Source organism: Xyrauchen texanus, chromosome 24 (assembly GCF_025860055.1).
Source record: "Xyrauchen texanus isolate HMW12.3.18 chromosome 24, RBS_HiC_50CHRs, whole genome shotgun sequence".
NCBI lineage: Eukaryota > Metazoa > Chordata > Actinopteri > Cypriniformes > Catostomidae > Xyrauchen > Xyrauchen texanus.
In genome coordinates this window covers 10,590,225-10,611,549 of record NC_068299.1, presented here as the reverse complement: position 1 = coordinate 10,611,549, position 21,325 = coordinate 10,590,225, and the positions used below count along the sequence as shown (strand labels likewise).

Genomic DNA, 21,325 nt, shown 5'->3' with positions numbered 1-21,325 from the left:
TCTGATGAAGCCCCTTTCCGACTGTTTGGGACATCTGGAAAATCGATAGTCTGGAGAAGAAAAGGTGAACGCTACCATGAGTCCTGTGTCGTGCCAACAGTGAAACCATCCATGTGTGCAGTTGCTTTTCATCCAAGGGAGTGGGCTCTCTCACAATTCTGCCCAAAATCACTGCCATGAATATAGCATGGTATTAAAACGTCCTGCAAGAGCAACTTCTCCCAATGATCCAGGAGCAATTTGTGAAGATCTGTGCATTTTCCAGCATGATGAAGCACCATGTCACAAGGCAAGAGTGATAATGAAGTGGCTCAGTGATCATTACATTTAAATTTAGGCAACTCCCCAGATCTTAAATCCATAGAGAACCTGTGGTCAATCCTCAAAAGGCAAGTGGACAAGCAGAAGCCCACAAATTGTGATCAACTACGAGCACTAATAAGGCAAGAATAGATCACCATCAGTCAGGATTTGGCCCAGAAGCTGATATCCAGCATGCAAGGTTATGAAGAACAAGGGTCAACACTGTAAATATTGACTCTTTGCATATATTGAATGTTTTTGCCAATAAAAGCCTATCAAATGTATGAAATGCTTATCATTGTTTTCCAGTATACCATAGAAACATGTGACAAAATTATCTACAAATACTGAAGCAGCAAACTTTGCAAAACACAAAATTGACGCCAATATTTTGGCCACAGCTGTACACCCTTGTTATCAAAACAGCACCAACTCTCCTAGTTAAACTCAGCAGTTTTTTAAGGTTGTTGGCAGAGAAGTTGTTTCAAGCATCTTGGAGAACTTACCACAGTTCTTCTATCTATTTAGGCTGTCTTAATTGTTTCTTCATGTTATGATGTTGAGATCAAGGCTCTGTGTACATCTGTTGCAGGGCTCCCTGTTCTTCTGTTGTATTGTATTCTTCTCTACTTGCAAAAGGAATGTTTGGAATCTAAAATTTCCTATTGACACACTAAGAAGATATAAATGACCATCTTAAGACTATTGTTTTTTTTGTGTGAAACATCTTTTGTGCGAAGTACTGAATATTATTCATATTAGCGAAAAATTCAACAGCACTCTCGCTGAGACAGTGAATAAATACATTATCTGACACCTAATTCACTATGGTGTCTGAATTTAATGAACCCTTAGATGCAGACATAGAATAGAATAAAATGTATCAAATTTCACATGTAAATAAATAAATACTGCTAAAACGAATAATTACAGGTGCATTTTTAATTTCTGACATTGGTCAAGCAGAATACCTCAAGTAAAAGACTTGTGTGCATGAAAACTTGATTACAAAGGTAAAACTGGACTGGCAGTTGACTATTTAGAGGGCAATAACACAATTCTACAGATGATTCACTGCAAAGAACTGAATATTGAGTTCATGTAAGATCATTTCACTCCTCTAAATGAGTAAGGATTCTGCTCATCGTGCAGGATTGAATCAGGTGACACCATTTCCTTGGGAACCTGTGTGTGAGCAGAAACAAGGGTAAGGGTGTGTTCTTAATGCTGGGTGGAGTTTCCTTATCAAGAGAATAAATTCCATTTATGGCTGCCTTGAACTGCTCATCAGACCAAGCACATATCTGTGTGTGTTTGTGTGTGTGTAGTTTCCTCATTTCCTGAGAGGAGACCTGTTCCTTACCCATGAGCTTTGGGCCAATACAGTGGTTTTGTGAGTTCCATAAAGGCTATGAAATTAATTTGCTCGACATCAGCAGTGAGAAGTTTCATAAATGGCTGACTTGTGATTCAAAGTGTTCACTGCTCACTGTGTATCTGTAAGTTTACTTCACTTGACACATTTCATTCATTTTTATGGTTATCAAACACAGGCCACACTTGAGTAACATAAATTAGGGGTTTTGAGTACGACAACATCATGTACTTGTTTAAATAAATATAAATTACTCTAAAATATTATAATTTCAATTATTTCTCTCCAACTTGATATTTTTAATTATAAATGTAAAATACAAATTGGCTTGCTTGACACACCTTTATATTTAATGAATCCAGACTGTTTAACCCTGTTTAACAATAAGAAAATAAATGTGATCTGTTAAACTTACAAACATCAGTGTCTTCTTAAAAGGATAGTTCCCCTAAAAGTTAACATTCTCACCCTCATGCCATCCCAGATATGTATGACTTTCTTTCATCGGCTGAACACATAGATTTGTAGAAGAATTTCTCATCTCTGTAGGTCCATACAATGCAAGTGAATGGGTGCCAAAATTTGGAAGCTCAAAAATCCACATAAGGGCAACATAAAAGTACTCCAGAAGACTGATTAATTCCATATCTTCTGAAGTAATATGATAGGTGTGGGTGAAAATTAAATAAATATTTAAGTCCTTTAACTAAATTCTCCTCCCTGCTCAGGTAATCGCCACCTTCACATTCTTCTTCTTGTGTTTTCGGTAATTCACATTCTTCACATATCGCCACCTACTGGGCAGAGAGGACATTTATGATAAAAAAAAAAACATTTAAATATTGATTTGTTTCTCACTATTATATCATGGTTGAACACGTGGATTGATTTACTGGAGTCATATGGATTACTTTTATGTGGATTTTAGAGCTTTACATTTTCAACTTTTCTCATTTTTGCACCCTTTCACTTGCATGAAAAGAGCTGAAAAATTCTTCTAAAAATCTTAATTTGTGTTCTGTAGAAGAAAGTCATACACAATTGGGAAGCCATGAGAGTAAATCATGAGGGATTTAAAATTTTTGGGAGAATGGTACCTTTAATGATTGTATAACTAAAGGTCAAGATTAAGGTATTGTGTTCATACACATTTGCCTAGCAATTATGCTAAATAAAAATGCCAAACCCTCAACTCCTTTTCACAGCATTTAATCAAACCAGAGGACCAAACTTTGGCTGATGTGTAAATTTTGCTGTCCACATCCTATGAAGTGAAAAATCAATGTACACGTCTTCAAATTTTGTTTGCAATGTCCTATGAACTGACCATCTACAATCCCTATGATTTGGAATCTCACTTCTGATGTTTGAAAACACTGTGTAGTCCTATTTACAGGGTGTTATCAATCAGACGATTGAAATACCAGAGGACAACATTAAAAGTTTAAGATCTGATCTACACACTGATAACATTCCCGCTTTTATAGTGTTCATTAACAGCTAAATCCTCTCCATTGGACTGATGGAGAGCTTATACAGACGCATCACCATGGTGACATTCTCACAACAGAATATCTTACTGTAAAATTCTAGAACCTCATCCAAAAATCCCAGTGAGCCACTTCCTGTCTGTTGATGATTATAATAGTGTATGGTGATGAAGAAAAGACATGGCAGTTTCTATGGAAACACTGGAACAGAACTTTAATGTACAACTCAAACAGCATCTGCTCAATGAGGTTACCATGGAAACTTTCTTGTAGAAATACTCTTAAAACCCTTCTTTTCACTGCTCCAAAACAAACTAGAACCCCCAACATAAAGGTTACAGGTTGTATGAAACTACAATATTATAAAACAAAAAACACTGCAGTTATTATTTTTCCCATCCCATATTAATATCAATAATAATTTTTTAGTGTGCTGACTGAGGTGTGACCCCAAAATGCATGACATTGGAGAAAGAGAACGAAGGATGTTGGTTTAGAACTTAGAAAATAAAAGCTGTTGAAAGAATCCGAAGATGCACAAGTCAAAATAAGTTTCACTCCGAGCTAGTCCGTTTTGTGCGGTGACATCACAATATTTTCGCCTTCTTCTCCGAAGGAGAATCCTCCTCATCTCCGGAGTCTGAACAAGTTCGTTTACAAGCAACACTGTCTGACTCCCGTCCAGAGGGCTCCTCCTGGGTCCTGGAGTACTTACCGAAATCGGTGTCTGTCAAAGAGCATTCTGGGTGAATTGAGTCAGCAGGGCTTTCATTATCCACCTCGGTATGTAGACGTCCGTTAACCCCAGAGCCTGCTGTGGTGTGACTGCCGAGTGTTGCAATTACTTCCTCCCCGGCACTGTGTGTCGAACTTAAGTCTTCCCCGCTTGTTCTCCCCCTTTCTAGTTCTCCCGTTAATTCCGAACACCAGCCAACTCGCGATATTTCTCTCTCAACAGGGGCATCACCACCTGAGTGGGAGGAAATGATGTGCCTTCTAAATCTGGACTGTGATTGAGAATTTCTGTCAGATAAGGTTGTGGGACTTGAGACGTATTCACTCCTCTTTTCTTTCCCACGATTCCTAAAAGGGCGACCTTCCTCACCCGAGGTCGAAGAAGGTGATGCCTGATCATTAACGAATATGTTCGGGTATGTGCAGGAATCGGTTGCGGAACGAAGATTGTGGGCTGAGTCCCTGCTGGAGTCACCCATATGGCGCCTCCATCTGGCAGCATTGCGCTGTCGCATCCTGCTTCTACGCAGCTCCTCATCATTGCCGTCACTGCTGGAGGAGGAGCTAGAGGAAGAGCTTGGGGAGGAGCTAGAACTAGAGACCACACCCCTTGAGGAGACATGGCTCGAGAGGCTTGAGTTCTCATGTGGACTAGGAGATCTGGGACGGGGCATTGGATCTAGCCAGAACCCACTGGAATCAGTGTCCTCATTCACAAGGTCCAGCAGAAATGCAGATGCACGTGGCTCCGTCTGCCTCCTCTGTGACCCGCCCCTATCCTGATCAGTCTGCTCACTCTCCAGTGCATCTGGCCCGGCGTGGTCTGAGTCGCTTTGATGAGCAGCGGATGCATTGGCAGGAGACCGTGCTGTGGATCGCGTAGCGCGTCGCGCTCTTGCATGCAGCTGCAGAATGGCGCCCTCGCTCAAATCGCTGTCTGAATCTGAGCTCCATCCCTCGATCTCGCGACGAACCAGCGAGTCAAAGAAAGCCATCATCCGTGGGTCCTCCTGCACCGATTGGCTGATGTAATCATGTGACAGGCCACTTCCGCTGTTGAGGACCAGGCTGATGTATTCCTCATGAGTGTAGAGAGCGCGAGACTTGTCCTCCACTAGACCTTCAAGATCTCCAAAACTATCTGGCTGCTGATAGGGACTCCAGACCTATAGAGTGAGACAAAAAAAGTGAGACAGGTCAGAATCTCATACAATGGGATCAAAAGTTTAAGACCTCATTGAAAATCCTGAATACTAAATCTAAATAAACAAAGTTTGAGGGAAAACCGAACATTGGTGACAAAAATTAAGAAATATTTAAATTTGTGACATCGATCATGTTAACTACTGTGTACAAAAGATCAGATTTCTTTGCTTCCATTGAAGATGCTACCAGATGGAACACTCTCATATCATGCAGGGATTACATTGATCATCAGGTTTTGCACAAACATGTGGAGACCATTCCAGATCGAGTACATGCTGTCATTAAAGCCATTCTCAAATTCATGTTCATTTTTTAATTCAACCTTTCAATCAAATTGTTAGGCTCATAACAATGTTTAATTCTTTTTTTTTTATTGAATTAGATAAATGCAAAATAGAAGCATTTAAACTTTTGGTCTCATACATTTGGACCCACTGTCTGTTTAGGGAGCCACCAGAGCCGGTGTAGTTTATGTCAGTACAAACAGCAGAGAGTAAAAGCATGTTTGTTTCAGTGCTACATATTAAACAAGTCATTCTGATCTCTTACAAAATCTCAATATTTTAGCAAGAGAACTGGCACAGTGTGCTAGGGTTACTCAACATCTCCTCTCCCTGCCAAACAAGATTTCACAAGAACCACAGTAAAAGATAGCAAAAGTCCCACACACACAATTTGTGGACAGAATGATGACATAAAAGCAACACAAAATTGCATTAAACATGCCAGATGTGATAACCGCACATGGGGGTCGTTATGAAGACCCTGTGCTCATCATGACATCTGCTCCGATTCCTTTATTATATTTTTCAGGAAACTGCAGTTGTGAATAGTTATGGGAGTCATTAGAAATATAAAGATTCTGGTTTTGATTCAGATTCCACTTATTTCTTTAACTATTCCATAAAAGATTATTTCAGTACTTTTAAGTACTGCATTCCACATTCAATAATTTGTCCTAACTATATACTGAGCAAATACACTGTAAGACACAACACAAGTAATGACTTACAGTTCAGTGAAGAAAAAATGTGACCTATTTGGTGAGTGATTTGTTAAACCATTTCAATCCAATAACTCACGAGAGGCCTTTTGACTGATTTATTAAACTAAACCGGCTCTTAAGAGTGATTCTTTCATGAAGCTGTAACGATCTTCTATGTAATGATATGTCAGGAGATGGTAAATAACCAGAGCCAAAACAGCGAGATGGGTAAAGGATGGGACAGGTAAAGTCATGCTTAGATTGTGTGCCTTCAGGGATTTAGGATGGGCTGAATGAGCGACAGCAAAAATTCATTTAAGACAAAACGGAGGGGAGACACAAGTTTAGGCATGAGCTCTTTCCAGAATCTTTTTCTCTGAGTGTGTGTGAGTGTGTGTGTGTGTGTGGCAGGTCTGTATCAGGCTGTACTACAGGAATAGTTCACCCAGAAATTAAATTTTTTCATAATACCCTCATGTCATTCCAAACCCACATGACTTTCTTCCATGGAACACAAAAGGGAAATGTTCACTCTGCTCCTTTATATACGATGGGCAATTGCTCTGTAATTTGTAAATTTTATGTAAATTGAACTATACATAAATTAACGTAAATTCCATTGAATTTATTTATTTAATTTACCACATTTACTTTTATTTACATCATGAGTGACTCATGTACTATATTCCAACTTTTCTCAGCCATTTGAATAAAAAAAAAGCAGCATAAAGATTCTAACATCTCCGTTAGTGTTTCTCTGTTGGTATTTCTGATTCAGAATGACATCGAGGGCGAGTAATTGATGACTGAATTTTCTGAATGTTTGGGTGAACGATCCCTTTAAAATACCTGCTGAAATGCTTCAATATCTTTTAACTCTTTACCCGCCAGCGTTTTTAAGAAAAAGTTGCCAGCCACCGCCAGGGTTTTTGACGATTTTCGCTAAAATTTAATGGCCCACAGAATATTTTCTTCCATGAATATATGAAGATGCTATATATCAAAATAAAGATCTGGGCCTCTGCTTTTAGGCAAAAAAAAAAACGATTTTATTTTATCTTCATTTGTTCTTTTTTTATTGCGACTTGAACAGAGGTAGGTTTTGTCAAAAAACAACATTTCAGACAAAAAGCTGAGAAAAAGGCATGTTTATGTCTGATATTTTGAGCTTCTCATACTCCACTTCTTCATGTTTGAGACGATCGCAGTCTGTTTCTTTGATCAAAGAGTTGCGTACTCTTTCAAAACATGCGCAGGGGTCTTCCTTACCGTATAACACCTAAAACACGGAAACCCGGAAAATTCCGTGTTTGGCGGGGAAGCGTTTTTTCATAAAACACGGAAAATTCTGTGTTTGGCGGGGAAAGGGTTAATGCTGTCAATTGTAATCTTTTTATAATGCCGTTCTTATGAAAACACACACAAACCTTAATGACCTTCTCCACCCCGGAGGAGCAGATCATGTACGTGTGAGGGTTAAAGCGGACTTGATTCACGATGGATCGATGACCTTTCAGAACCATAAAGGCCCCGTTCACCACTCGACCCAGGCATCCTGCAGAGACAAAATGTCCCATGAATAATAATGGACAGCTACTGCTGGCATAACATTTGCACACAAAATATCAATGAGCAAACAATATTAGACATGGTTGTCCTGTGTGTGTGCATTTTGTTTACCTGCTTCAGGATCATTGGGGATTCTCCACATGTAAAGGTTAAAATCATCTGAGCCAGACAGGATGTACTGAAAACACAATATACTCTAGTCATGAGGTTCTAGAGAAATATGTTTTCCTTCTAGAATGGCATATTCGCATGCAACACCCTCTGGCTCAGTGGCACTACACAAACACATCTGCTTATCTAGATGACCTTAGACTTCTATTGTTTTCATATAAAAATAATTATAATTACTTTAACCAAAACTTAACTTGACTTTTTAGAATTAAAATGTTTTTCCACATCAAGGGTATCTCCTGATGTCCCCTAGGTAGGTTTTGTCAGATTTAGCTTACTTCAGGGGACACAATTGTAGAGACAGACTATATAAGCTGCTCAGCTGATATCTCTATACAGACTGACAGATATCAGACAACTCCAGAGATGAAGAATTACAGCTCTGTGGAATGAGGCACAAGACAGTAGAAACGAGAAAGGAGAGACAGCTGGACAAACATACAAACACAGACAAACATGAAACATATCAGCACATGACCCCAGTCAAATCCATTATCTGTTCAACTTTAGATACAAACACTGATAATAAAACATGCTTCTACAAGCCTTAACCCAACATTCCCTCATGAAAATACCTTTCTCAGAAATATCTACAACTATCTTGTGACACACACACACTTCCACCCACAAACAAAAATGTAAATAAATATGTACACACAAATTAATTTCTTTGTGCAATCACTGATCAATGTCAAATTGTCATATTACTCATAACCAGGACTGCTTAAAAATTAAATGACTGCTGGAAGAGCCATTTGTTGATGCCATTCAGGTTAAAAATGTATCTGTAAATGTATACACATACTGTACATATACAGTAGAAGTCAGAAGTTTACATACAATTAGGTTGTAGTCATTAAAATAATTTAACCACTCCACAGAGTTCATATTAGCCAACTACAATTTTGGCAAGTCGTTTAGGACATCTACTTTGTGCATGACTCAAGTAATTTTTCCAACAATAGTTTACAGACAGATTGTTTCACTTTTAATTGACTATATCACAATTCCAGCGGGTCAGAAATGTACATACACTTAGTTAACTGTGCCTTTAAGCAGCTTGGAGAATTCCAGAAAATGATGTCAAGATTTTAGACAAATAGCTTCTGATAGGCTAATTTGAGCCAATTGGAGGTGTACCTGTGGATGTATTTTAAGGCCTACCTCTTTGCTTGACATCATGGGCAAATCAAAAGAAATCAGCAAAGACCTCAGAAAAAACAACTGTGGACCTCCACAAGTCTGGTTCATCCTTGGGAGAAATATAAACACCATGGGACCACGTATCCATCATACCGCTCAGGAAGGAGATGCATTCTGTCTTCTAGAGATGAATGTAGTTTGATGCTAAAAGTGCAAATCAATCCCAGAACAACAGCAAAGGACTTTGTGAAGATGCTGGAGGAAACAGGTAGATAAGTATCTATATCCACAGTAAAATGAGTCCTATATCGACAAAACCTGAAAGGCTACTCTGCTAGGAAGAAGCCACTGCTACACTTTGCAAGTGCACATGGGTGCAACATCTTACTTTCTGGAGAAATGTCCTCTGGTCTGATGAAACAATTATTGAACTGTTTGGCCATAATGACCATCGTTATGTATGGAGGAAAAAGGGTGAGGCTTGCAAGCCGAAGAACACCATCCCAACTGTGAAGCATGGGGGTGGCAGCATCATGTTGTGGGGGTGCTTTGCTACAGGAGGGACTGGTACACATCACAAAATGGATGGCATCATGAGTAAGGAAAATTATGTGGATACATTGTCGTCCACAAATGGGTCTTCCAAATGGACAATGACCCCAATCATACCTCCAAAGTTGTGGCAAAATGGCTAAAGGACAACAAAGTCAAGGTGCCGGAGTGACCATCACGAAGCCCTGAACTCAATCCGAATTTGTGGGCAGAACTGAAAAAGCATGTGAGAGCAAGGATGCCTACAAACCTGACACAGTTACACCAGTTCTGTCTGGAGTAATTGGCCAAAATTCCAGCAACTTAAAACACTGCACTAAAAGTTTGACCCAAGTTAAGCAATTTAAAGGCATTGCTACCAAATAATCACAAAGTATATGTAAACTTCTGACCCACTGGAAATGTGATGAAAGAAATAAAAGCTGAAATATATATAATTCTCTCTACTATTGGTGTGACAATTCACATTGTTAAAATAAAGTAGTGATCCTAACTGAGTGATCCTAAGTTATGACCGGCAGGCAGATTGTTTTAAGGGGACGGAAGTCGGCTGGAGCACCCTCTTTGGTGCTTGCAGAGTTGTTTGCAGAGTTGGGGAGGGTAGCAGCTTTCGAGGAGGTGTTATGTAGAAGACCAGGGATCTGGGACTCATTTGATGGGAAATGGGGCAGTTATTTGGTGTTTTTGGGGGACTCTCGGGGAGGGGCTTTGGAGAGAAAGGCGTAGTTTTAGATGTGTATGTTTATATTTTTTTATTTTTTTTTGGTGTGTACTTATGCGTGACAACAGGGATGTTCGTTGGGGGTTGGTGATTGGGGAGAGGTAGTAGAGGGAGTTAAATGTTGATTCAATGTATATATGTCATCATTGTGTAGTTTGATAAAATATGATCGTACATTTTTAATAAAATAATTAAATAATTCTATTTAGAACCCCAGTGGGCAAGCCGAAAGCGACTGTGGCAAGGAACAATAAACTCCATAAGATGTTGGTTAATGGGGAAATATAACCTTGGGAGAAACCAGACTCAATGTGGGGGCCAGTTCCCCTCTGACTAACATCATGAATATAATGCCAATATTAGTTATTTTGGTGCAGTGCATGTCATGGTTTAAAATTTGTAAACTAAGTATGCGTTTAGGGCAGGTGTTTAAAAGATTTTGTTAGAACTGTAAGATTAATGATAATGTCTTTGAAGTTCAACCTGGATTAACTGCAGAAGTTCACACAGATGCATTGTCTTTTGTTAGTTGGCTGATGAAGGCTTTTGTTGGCAATTAATTGATAGTCTGTGCATTCCATTTTAAGAGAGTAGTCCATCATTAGACCAAGGTGATGCAGGCAGAGATCAGTGAGGTGCATTACATTATTGTGGCAGACAAGTAAAGAAGTGATAAGGCAAAACATAGGCTTTTATAAGGCAATATATTGTTTATTGCCATATTATTGAACATAAGCCAATCATAGGCTCAAAGTCAAATCCATTTTGAAATTGAATTCATCAACCTGTCTTCGATTTATTATGAGGGCTTTTCTTAGGACGAGTCAATGTACACATACGTCACATGGACGCTTTTTCACACATTGGTTGCGTTGCGTCATAAGCATACAGTTTTTAGGTTGCTGTGTCAGGATGTGTTTAAGGTAGTTTGAAACTTAGAAACACGTCTTAAGTTCCCGGCATTCAGATCTAACTGTGTTTGAACGCATGAACGAGACTCATTTTGTTTTGTCTGCAGTGGGTAAGTGTGGTTTATTCTCTGTATAAGATGTGCGTTGCTTTAACAGCTGGAGTTTCGCTTAATGCCCCCTGGAGAAAACAGGTGGTACTTTAGGCTTGAATTTCTCCAATGGTAGGAATATAGACGTTATTCACGCTAGAGCCATCTTTGATTTTTAATGGGAAATACAACAAGGCTGTATAGGGATGAGGGATAGACTAACAGTCTCTTCAATGCCACGAACGGTATAAAGCTGTATAAAGCTCCTATATAACATCTGATTTTCCACAACTCATGTTGTCTGGAGTTCTTTGCATACTGATTGTCCTTGGATAGATATTTTATCAATGTTTTGTTCGCAGAACGATCCAAAAACACTTTAAACTGCAGTACAGCCCATTGAAGAGACTGAAAGTCTATCCCTCACAGCCTTAATGTCATTCCTATTAAAAATCAAAGATGGCGCTAGCGGGAATAAGGTCTATTCCTTATTACTTTCCAAGGACATGATTAATGGATTAATATGTTTATATAATTAATCACAATGAATTGTTAAATCAACAGACCTTATTATATACATTCATTTATTTATTTTTTTAATACATTTGCAAAGATTTCAAACAAACTTCTTTCACGTTGTCATTATGGAAAATAATGAATTTAATCCCTTTTGGAATAAGGCTGTAACATAACAAAATGTGGAAAAAGTGAAGCGCTGTGAAAACTTTCCGGATGCACTGTAACTATATATTTAATATACACTGGCGGCCAAATGTTTGGAATAATGCACAGATTTTGCTCTTATGAAAAGAAATTGGTACATTTATTCACCAAAGTTGCATTCAACTGATCACAATGTATAGTCATAGTGTTTCTTTGTCCACTAACCTTTTCTTTTAGTTTTTCTGTTTCAAAAGAAGCTTTTTCTTTGCAATTCTTCCCATAACACCTGTACCCCTGAGTCTTCTCTTTACTGTTGTACATGAAACTGGTGTTGAGCGGGTAGAATTCAATGAAGCTGTCAGCTGAGGACATGTGAGGTGATCTATTTCTCAAACTAGAGACTCTGATGTACTTCTCTTGTTTAGTTGTATATCTGGCCTTCCACATTTCTTTCTGTCCTTGTTAGAGCCAGTTGTCCATTGTATTTGAAGACTGTAGTGTACAACTTTGTATTAAATCTTCAGTAATTTCAAGCATTGTATAGCCTTCAATCCTTAAAACAATGATTGACTGAGGAGTTTCTAGAGAAAGCATTTTCTTTTTTGCCATTTTTGACCTAATATCAACCTTAAGACATGCCAGTTTATTGCATATTGTGGCAACTCAAAAACAAACACAATGTTAAGCTTCATAGGGGCGACTGTAGATCATGTAGTACAGCAGGTCGGCCACTAATCGCAGGGTTGGCAGTTCAATTCCTAGCCTACATGACTCCACATGCCGAAGTGTCCTTGGGCAAGACACTGAACCTCAAGTTGCTCTGTGATCAGTTGAATGCCACTTTGGTGAATTAAAGTACCAGTTTCCTTCCGAAACTTCTGTACATTATTCCAAACTTTTGGCTGCCAGTGTATATACCTATATATTTAATGTGTATATATATATATATATATATATATATATATACACACACACACACACACACACACACACACACACACACACACACAAGGCTTAACCTGATCTCGGTCTCCAGCGAAGCAGCAGCTCTTCATGGTGCAGGAGTTGAAGTAGCCCTGGTTATCAAACTGGAAGCTGGGCAGACGGGAGTGCAGATCATACAGGACAGGAGGCAGACGTCTGCGCAAAGCCAGCAGGTGAGTCCCCATACTATTAAAGCGCACACTCATGGCGCTCTGCAGAGACAAACTCCCTCCATACCGCAACAGAGAACTACAACACAGAAAGAGACACATCAACTAATGTATGTTAAGGAAAGTGGTGTATTATAAAAGATCATCACGTGGATGTGCTGATTATCGTTCAGGTTATTTCAGGATATCATATACTTTGGAATCAAAACTAGAACATCTTTAATCAAACACGCACTCTCTGCTGTCCTCTGCTGGTCTCAGACAGTGCAGCAGAAAGCTACAATGACAACATGGCTCAATAAATTTAATTCTGGCCTGTTTTACGTGACCCTCTGATTTATTTAGATAAAGACACTGCTATTCAGAGTCTGTAATGCTCATAAAGGGTAACAGGGACCGCCACAGGACCTGCATAGTGCATACATGCAAACACTGTGGTTCTACATTCAGTACATTTAGCATTCTAAACCATAAACAGATTTAAACAACTTTGTTCTGTGCTCACAATTTGCACTGGCGCCATTTGTGTCCAATTTCAAAGCACTTTTCTCACAGAATAGGACTTTAAAAGGTAAGGTGTTGTTGCATTTTTCATTTCCCTTTTTATTTGAAACGAGTAGCCCCAAATAAACATGCAAATATATAAATAAATAATAAATAAATTGAGCATATACTATTCCTAAAAATGTATGTCCTCCTATGGAGACAGTAGTGAAATTTTAAAGAATACCATGGTACCATGTTTTTTCGACTTTGACAACAAAATCTTAATGTTCTCTCCTTGCACTATCAAACAAACAAGTGATAGCCAGTGCTGAAGCATCTCACCAATCATAATTTAGCATAATTAATTCTGTAATTAAGCAACGGCCAGTATCATCCAATCACTGCCAACCATGTTAAAATAAAATGTATTATTATAAATTCTGAATAACTACGGATCAAACATGTCGAGTGGTCCAAACATCATCTGCCGCCTGAAACTGGTCGGATGTTAGGAATGTATGCATTTGGCTCCATAGGAAAGTTATAGGATGCTTTCTTGGTCCCTATATAGTGAATGACTTAACCTTAACAGTTTGAAATGCACCTTATTTTCATCCTAACTTCATACAAAGCCTCTGAAAGCAACATTTTCCAGCTTTTGGATAAATACCTTTACTCTCAATGTGATAATGCTGTGATTAAAGGATTTCTAATTAACAATAGCCTTATAGTCCATGTTCATTTAAATCAATACAATTTTAAAAATTGAATTTTGTATAAAATGATAGACTCTAGTCTTATGACTTTCAATGTAAAAACTTAATGAGGTTTCTTACAAGATGTAGTTTTGTAGGAGTTTCTCCAAAAGACAAACTCATTATTTTATTGTCATATTGCGACAGTGTTTTGTGACATCACACTGTCAAAAATGTAACCCTTTACTGACAGCCCAGAGTATTTTGAACTGAAATCAGTCGGTTTAAACTAAATTAAATTATGCATAGCGTAAAGCAAAGACCAAATATGATGTCCGTGCAGGAGGATGAAGTGTCGCACAAGGTTAAAGGAATAGTTTACCCAGAAATCAACATTGTCATAATTTACTCACCCTCATGTCATTACAAACCGAATCGCTAAATATTACAAGTTATCACATGAACACTGTAAACAAGCTTGTCTCACAGCACTGAACCACAACCAACGTCAAGATTGTGACTGAAAAATGACTTACATTTCGGGAAGTTTCTTACAAAAACATACTGAATGCCTCAGAAGACAAACTGAATACTTGACACTTTTTAAGCTTTTAAGTGAATTCCTATTAACTGCCATTCTATTGAAAAGATGGATCACGAAAATCATTAAAATTCAATTTCCATTTGTTCCGCAAAAGTCAGGGTTTGGAACAACATGACGGTGAGTAAATTATGAGAACTTTTACTTCAAAATATTAGACTTCTGATGAAAGCGCAAAGATCTCATAATTACTCTAATTACATTTGGATAACATGACCCTAGAATGAAAATGAAGAGCCCTGGGTGTGTTTTTGCTCTGTTGTGAGTGAGTGTATTTTTCAGACAGATCTTAACCTCACCTGCGGGGTTTGCGGATGTCCCATAGCCCCACTCCCTCTTTAGAGTTAGCGGTGGCCAACAGACGGGGTTCTGTGGGGTTAAACATCACGCTGTGGAATGCCGAGGGGTAGTTGGCCAAACAGAACGGTTCTAGAATATACAACAGAAATACACAATTACACACAAGTTCTACAACCTACAGAACAGGGTTAGACTGACACAGAATAAAATTAAACTGCATGTCTAATTCTTTTCCAAACAAGGATCCTGATAAATGTCCTGTATGTATGACTGAACTTCAACAAACCTACACAAAACTTAATCATAACCCAGTACAGAGCAGATATACCAACCTGACAGCTTCAAACTTAATTCCAGCGTAAACGAACTCAGGTGTATTGTGGTTTAATTCTGTCGACTAATAATCTCAACTCAAAATTCCGAGTGCACACAGGAGGGTACATGGCATGTGTGGGATGCACTTTGCAGATAATCAAAAAATAACCTATTAATCGGCCTGTCCGATATATTGATCTATCTCTAGTATACTGCGCAAATGTGTGTAATTTATTCTGTACGTGTGTGCAGACATCAAAAGCAGTGTTGGGGTCCTACTGTACAAACTACTCATTACTTTAAGTAGTTAAACAACAGCAAAACATCTCCTTTAAAAAAGTAGTTCCTATAAACTACTATCAAAAAGTACCTAAATACATTGAAGCTATTTAAAGAAGAATACACTTTAGATATACAGTGGGTACGGAACGTATTCAGACCCCCTTACATTTTTCACTCTTTGTTATATTGCAGCCATTTGCTAAAATCATTTAGGTTCATTTTTTTTCCTCATTATTGTACACACAGCACCCCATATTGACAGAAAAACACAGAATTGTTGACATTTTTGCACATTTATTAAAAAAGAAAAACTGAAATATCACATGGTCCTAAGTATTCAGACCCTTTGCTGTGACACTCATATATTTAACTCAGGTGCTGTCCATTTCTTCTGATCATCCTTGAGATGGTTCTACACCTTCAATTGAGTCCAGCTGTGTTTGATTATACTGATTGGACTTGATTAGGAAAGCCACACACCTGTCTATATAAGACCTTACAGCTCACAGTGCATGTCAGAGCAAATGAGAATCATGAAGTCAAAGGAACTGCCTGAAGAGCTCAGAGACAGAATTGTGGCAAGGCACAGATCTGGCCAAGGTTACAAAAAAATTTCTGCTGCCCTTAAGGTTCATAAGAGCACAGTGGCCTCCATAATCCTTAAATGGAAGACGTCTGGGACGACCAGAACCCTTCCTAGAGCTGGCCGTCTGGCCAAACTGAGCTATCGGGGGAGAAGAGCCTTGGTGAGAGAGGTAAAGAAGAACCCAAAGATCACTGTGGCTGAGCTCCAGAGATGCAGTCGGGAGATGGGAGAAAGTTGTAGTAAGTCAACCATCACTGCAGCCATCCACCAGTCGGGGCTTTATGGCAGAGTGGCCCGACGGAAGTCTCTCCTCAGTGCAAGACACATGAAAGCCTGCATGGAGTTTGCTAAAAAACACCTGAAGGACTCCAAGATGGTGATAAATAAGATTCTCTGGTCTGATGAGACCAAGATAGAACTTTTGGCCTTAATTCTAAGCGGTATGTGTGGAGAAAACCAGGCACTGCTCATCACCTGTCCAATACAGTCTCAACAGTGAAGCATGGTGGTGGCAGCATCATGCTGTGGGGGTGTTTTTCAGCTGCAGGGACAGGACGACTGGTTGCAATCGAGGGAAAGATGAATGCGGCCAAGTACAGGGATATCCTGGACGAAAACCTTCTCCAGAGTGCTCTGGACCTCAGACTGGGCCGAAGGTTCACCTTCCAACAAGACAATGACCCTAAGCACACCACTAAAAGGAGTGGCTTCACAACAACTCCGTGACTGTTCTTGAATGGCCCAGCCAGAGCCCTGACTTAAACCCAATTGAGCATCTCTGGAGAGACCTGAAAATGGCTGTCCACCAACGTTTACCATCCAACCTGACAGAACTGGAGAGGATCTGCAAGGAGGAATGGCAGAGGATACCCAAATCCAGATGTGAAAAACTTGTTGCATCTTTCCCAAAAAGACTCATGGCTGTATTAGATCAAAAGGGTGCTTCTACTAAATACTGAACAAAGGGTCTGAATACTTAGGACCATGTGATATTTCAGTTTTTCTTTTTTAATAAATGTGCAAAAATGTCAACAATTCTGTGTTTTTCTGTCAATATGGGGTGCTGTGTGTACAATGAGGAAAAAAAATGAACTTAAATGATTTTAGCAAATGGCTGCAATATAACAAAGAGTGAAAAATTTAAGGGGGTCTGAATACTTTCCGTACCCACTGTATATCTAAATTATTAACTACTATATAATCCCTAGAAAGGTTTTTGTAACCAGGGGGGATACACACATTTAAGAGGCTATGGGAAAAGAGCAATGAGTGAGTCTGTCAAAGTTGTGAAAAATATTGAAATATTGGGATCTCTACAAAGACTTTGTAAATAAAGTCTGGCATCAACTCATAATCTTTACCTTAAAGTGAAAATGCAAAAAATGTTTTAGAAGGCAGATGACCTCAAGGCAAACACTCCTATCTTTTCTGTTATTTTCATTATTTCTACAAGCTATAGAATAAAAAAATACAAGAAAAATATACATTATTTATAATAACTATCGGGTGGTAACCAGAAAGCAATGCAGTATATTTAATTAAGGAGACATTCCCTTATGAAAATGAAAAATACACGATAGCTTCAAGGGGCATTGTTTATTGGAAGCACACTTTTGATCATGCAAAGGTGTATTGTTTTCCATCTCTTACAAATCCAAGTGCATATTGTCCACATTAAGTTTTCCACAACAAAACAGGACGGAAAAAATCAACACGGACTCTTTTACAGTCATCCATTGTTAAAAGGTTAATCAATTCTCATCATTTACTCACCCTCATGCCATCCAAGATGTGTAATGACTTTTTTTCATCTGCTGAACACAAAGATTTTTAGAAGAATTTCTCAGCTCTGTATCTATACAATGTAAGTGAATAGGTGCCAAAAAAGCTCCAAAATCCACTTACAAGTAACATAAACGAACTCCAGACAACTTGGGTGGTTACATTTATATTTTCAGAAGTGATATAATATGTGTGGGTGAGAAACAGATCAATATTTAAGGTGCTTACACACTTGGTTCAATTGCTTGGACCGAACCAGAGTTCGTTTCCTCCCCCCTCTGTTCACATGAACCGTACCCCAGACCACCTTTTCAAGTGGACCAAGGTGCGGTTCGCGGGTTTCACTTTCACATTATTCTTCTGTTTTTGGTGATTCACATTCTTAATGCATATCTCCCCCTACTGGGCGGGGAGGAAAATGTATGATAACATTTTTTTTAAATATGTATCTGTTTCTCAACCACACCTATTAAATCACTTCTGAAGATATGGATTTAAACACTGGAGTCATATGGATTACTTTTATGCTCCCTTTATGTGGATTTTCGAGCTTCAAAATTTTGGCACCCATTCACTTGCATTGTGAGGACCTACAGAGCTGAAATATTCTTCTAAAAATCTTAATTTCTGTACTGCAGAAGAAATTAAGTCATATACCTGGGATGCCAGGAGGGTGAGTAAATCATAAGAGAATTTTTGGGTGAACTAACCCTTTATGTTTTGAAGCGGACTTTAAGCAGAACGGGTCAAGTTTCACAACAAACTGATTTTAGTTCAGGTACTAGTTCCACAATTGTGTGGAAAAACACTTAATGTGACAAATAAAGAATTGTGTGATGAACCAGCATAACTCGTTGACAAATGTAGCTTGTTACTAAAAGCTACACTTTTGTGAAAAAAGCTGAACTACAGTCACGCTACTGAAAAATGCAGTAAAGTTAGTGGTGTCACTACATTTAGTTAACAACATCACAACACTGATAAATAGTGTGTACCTCCATGTGGCGGCTCTCGTGTGTCCCATATGAGAACTCGGCCGTCATCAGAGGAGCTGGCGAAGATGTTATCATTTACAGGGCTGACAGACAGACCATAGACAGCGTCATCATGCAGGAAGACATTAAGCGTCTCACCACGTTCTACATCGTGCAGAATCACCTGCTCATCGTTTCCTGTGGCAACAGACAAGAGCATGACATACTGAATATCTTCTGCCTGTTTCACCTGGAGCTGCAGCATTATGAATCTGAGCAGCTGCTTGTTTTACCTCCAGAGAAAACATGCTTGTTGGTGCTGTCGAAAGCCAGACAGAAGATGTTGGAAAGGTGCTCCCCCTTCAACTTGATTGGTTTGGCCCTTGAGTGTATTGCTTTCTCCATGTGCCACAGCAACACTCGGCGGTCATCACCACCTACAGCACAAGACAGGGGATGTCAACATATTATTCCTAATGAAGTAATTGAAGCAGAAAAGATGATCAGTCTAATGGGTCACAATGAGCCACCAAAACACAACACTGTTAAACCATTAGTTTCATCTACCTACGTATATAGATCCAAAGGTATAAAGGGTCTCTACTGGTTTATACACAACTGATTTGCTGCTTTAACAGGTAACAGCCAGAGCTAGTGTCTTTCTGAGTTTTGTTATTAGTATAGGAATTAAAACCACAGCTGGCAGTGTTTTACCAGTGACACCTTTCCGGACTCCAGTTCAAGGATTTGAGGGAAATTGAAGTAATCATCTCATATATTATTAAAACCTATTACTGTAAGACTAAACAGACAACAAGGACACTTGTTGCCATGCAAACAAGTTGTTTTCTACATTAAAGATTCTGACAACATACAAATGCTATTTCAGTATCACACATCTCTTGCACAAAATGAAACGTTTTGCAGTAAACGAATGGAAAGGTGACAGCAGACATGATCTTTATTACTGTGCAGAACCTGTGCAAAGAAAAAAAAAACACCTCACTTTAGCTTCTCTGCTGCAATTTTACCTCATTTTACATGCATAATGTTAAAACTTTACATATGCAAATGTGAAAACGATACAAAACACACAAAAAATAGTGTCTAATAGGGATTAAGACCTTCAACCAAAATAATCAGGAACAGCTGCAAGCAATTATTGAGTAAGCGCATATATGAAAGCACTAAAAAAAAATATGGAGGCACAGTCGGTATTTTTTCTACAAGCTTATGTTGAGCAATCCACATAAAAAAAATATATATGCATGCAAAATCTTTCACATGAAGCTGTCAAATCGGTCCTGTTAAAGCCCGAACTCAAGTCAAAGACTTCATTTGCATTTTATTTTGCATGCAATGTGCATGTTTATTCTATCCTACGTTAGAGACTTGTATCGGCCTGTCTTACTCAGCAGACTCACATTTGAAAGCTCAGCTTGCAGAACCGGAGGGGACTGAACGGGCACTTACCAGACACCAGCCACTGGCCTCCATTGTTGGAGAACTCGATGGCGTTGACGCAGCCGAAGTGTCCGAGCATGTCCTTCTTGTAGAGGCTGGTGCAGCCGGCCAGCCTGCGCCGCTGGAACTCCTCCTTCAGGTGCGGCTGTCCGCCGAGCGTCCTGCGGGAGAGGAACCCGACGGCGCTGCGCATACCGCAGCCCCGCATCTCCATCATCTCTCCTCCGTGAAATGAGTCTCAACGCCTGCGTTAGACTGACATGGGTTTGAACTCGGGGTCTGATTCGGTGCTTTGCTAGTTCTGTTGAGTAATTAGATGTTACATGTTTGCTCGTTACAGCGAGAGCGCGCAGGTTGCTTTTACGTTGTTTAGAGTCCCACCGACACTTCCTGCTCCGGTGCGAGATTGATGACGTCACTTAACCGGATCACACTCAGAACCCAAACAATCTAAATCTTTACATTTTTCTCTTAAAATATATTTTAAAACTTTATAAATAGAACAATAAACAATGAGAGCTGCGTGCAAAGGAATTCTTAGAAATGAACACAATCTTGAGAGCGAGGTTAAGATAGTTTTGTTTTTGACATTCCAGACATATTCATCGATAAAAGGCGATAGCTCTTTAACATTGTACTTTCCAAAATAGTATTACTGTAAAACGTGGAATGCTAATAATATCCCACAAGCTTGTTTTCACTCTATATTATGAGCATTTGCCTGCAAAAGCCGTCACAATGTAAGTTACCCCGGGAAGAGTTAGTCTTGTCGT

The 21,325-nt window shown here is 39.1% G+C and overlaps 1 protein-coding gene across 1 annotated transcript; it reads right to left on the bottom strand.

Annotated features, from left to right (window-relative positions):
* Positions 1-1,385: 1,385 nt before the first annotated feature.
* LOC127618114 (DDB1- and CUL4-associated factor 5-like) lies at positions 1,386-20,994 on the bottom strand. The gene is made up of 8 exons (XM_052090387.1): positions 20,562-20,994; positions 19,382-19,525; positions 19,110-19,286; positions 15,149-15,278; positions 12,933-13,146; positions 7,775-7,841; positions 7,522-7,649; positions 1,386-5,069 (listed from the first exon to the last, which is right to left on the bottom strand). Exons 1-8 carry the CDS (start codon positions 20,767-20,769, stop codon positions 3,756-3,758), a joined length of 2,382 nt encoding a protein of 793 aa, XP_051946347.1. The 5' UTR covers positions 20,770-20,994; the 3' UTR covers positions 1,386-3,755.
* Between the last annotated feature and the right edge of the window lie 331 nt (positions 20,995-21,325).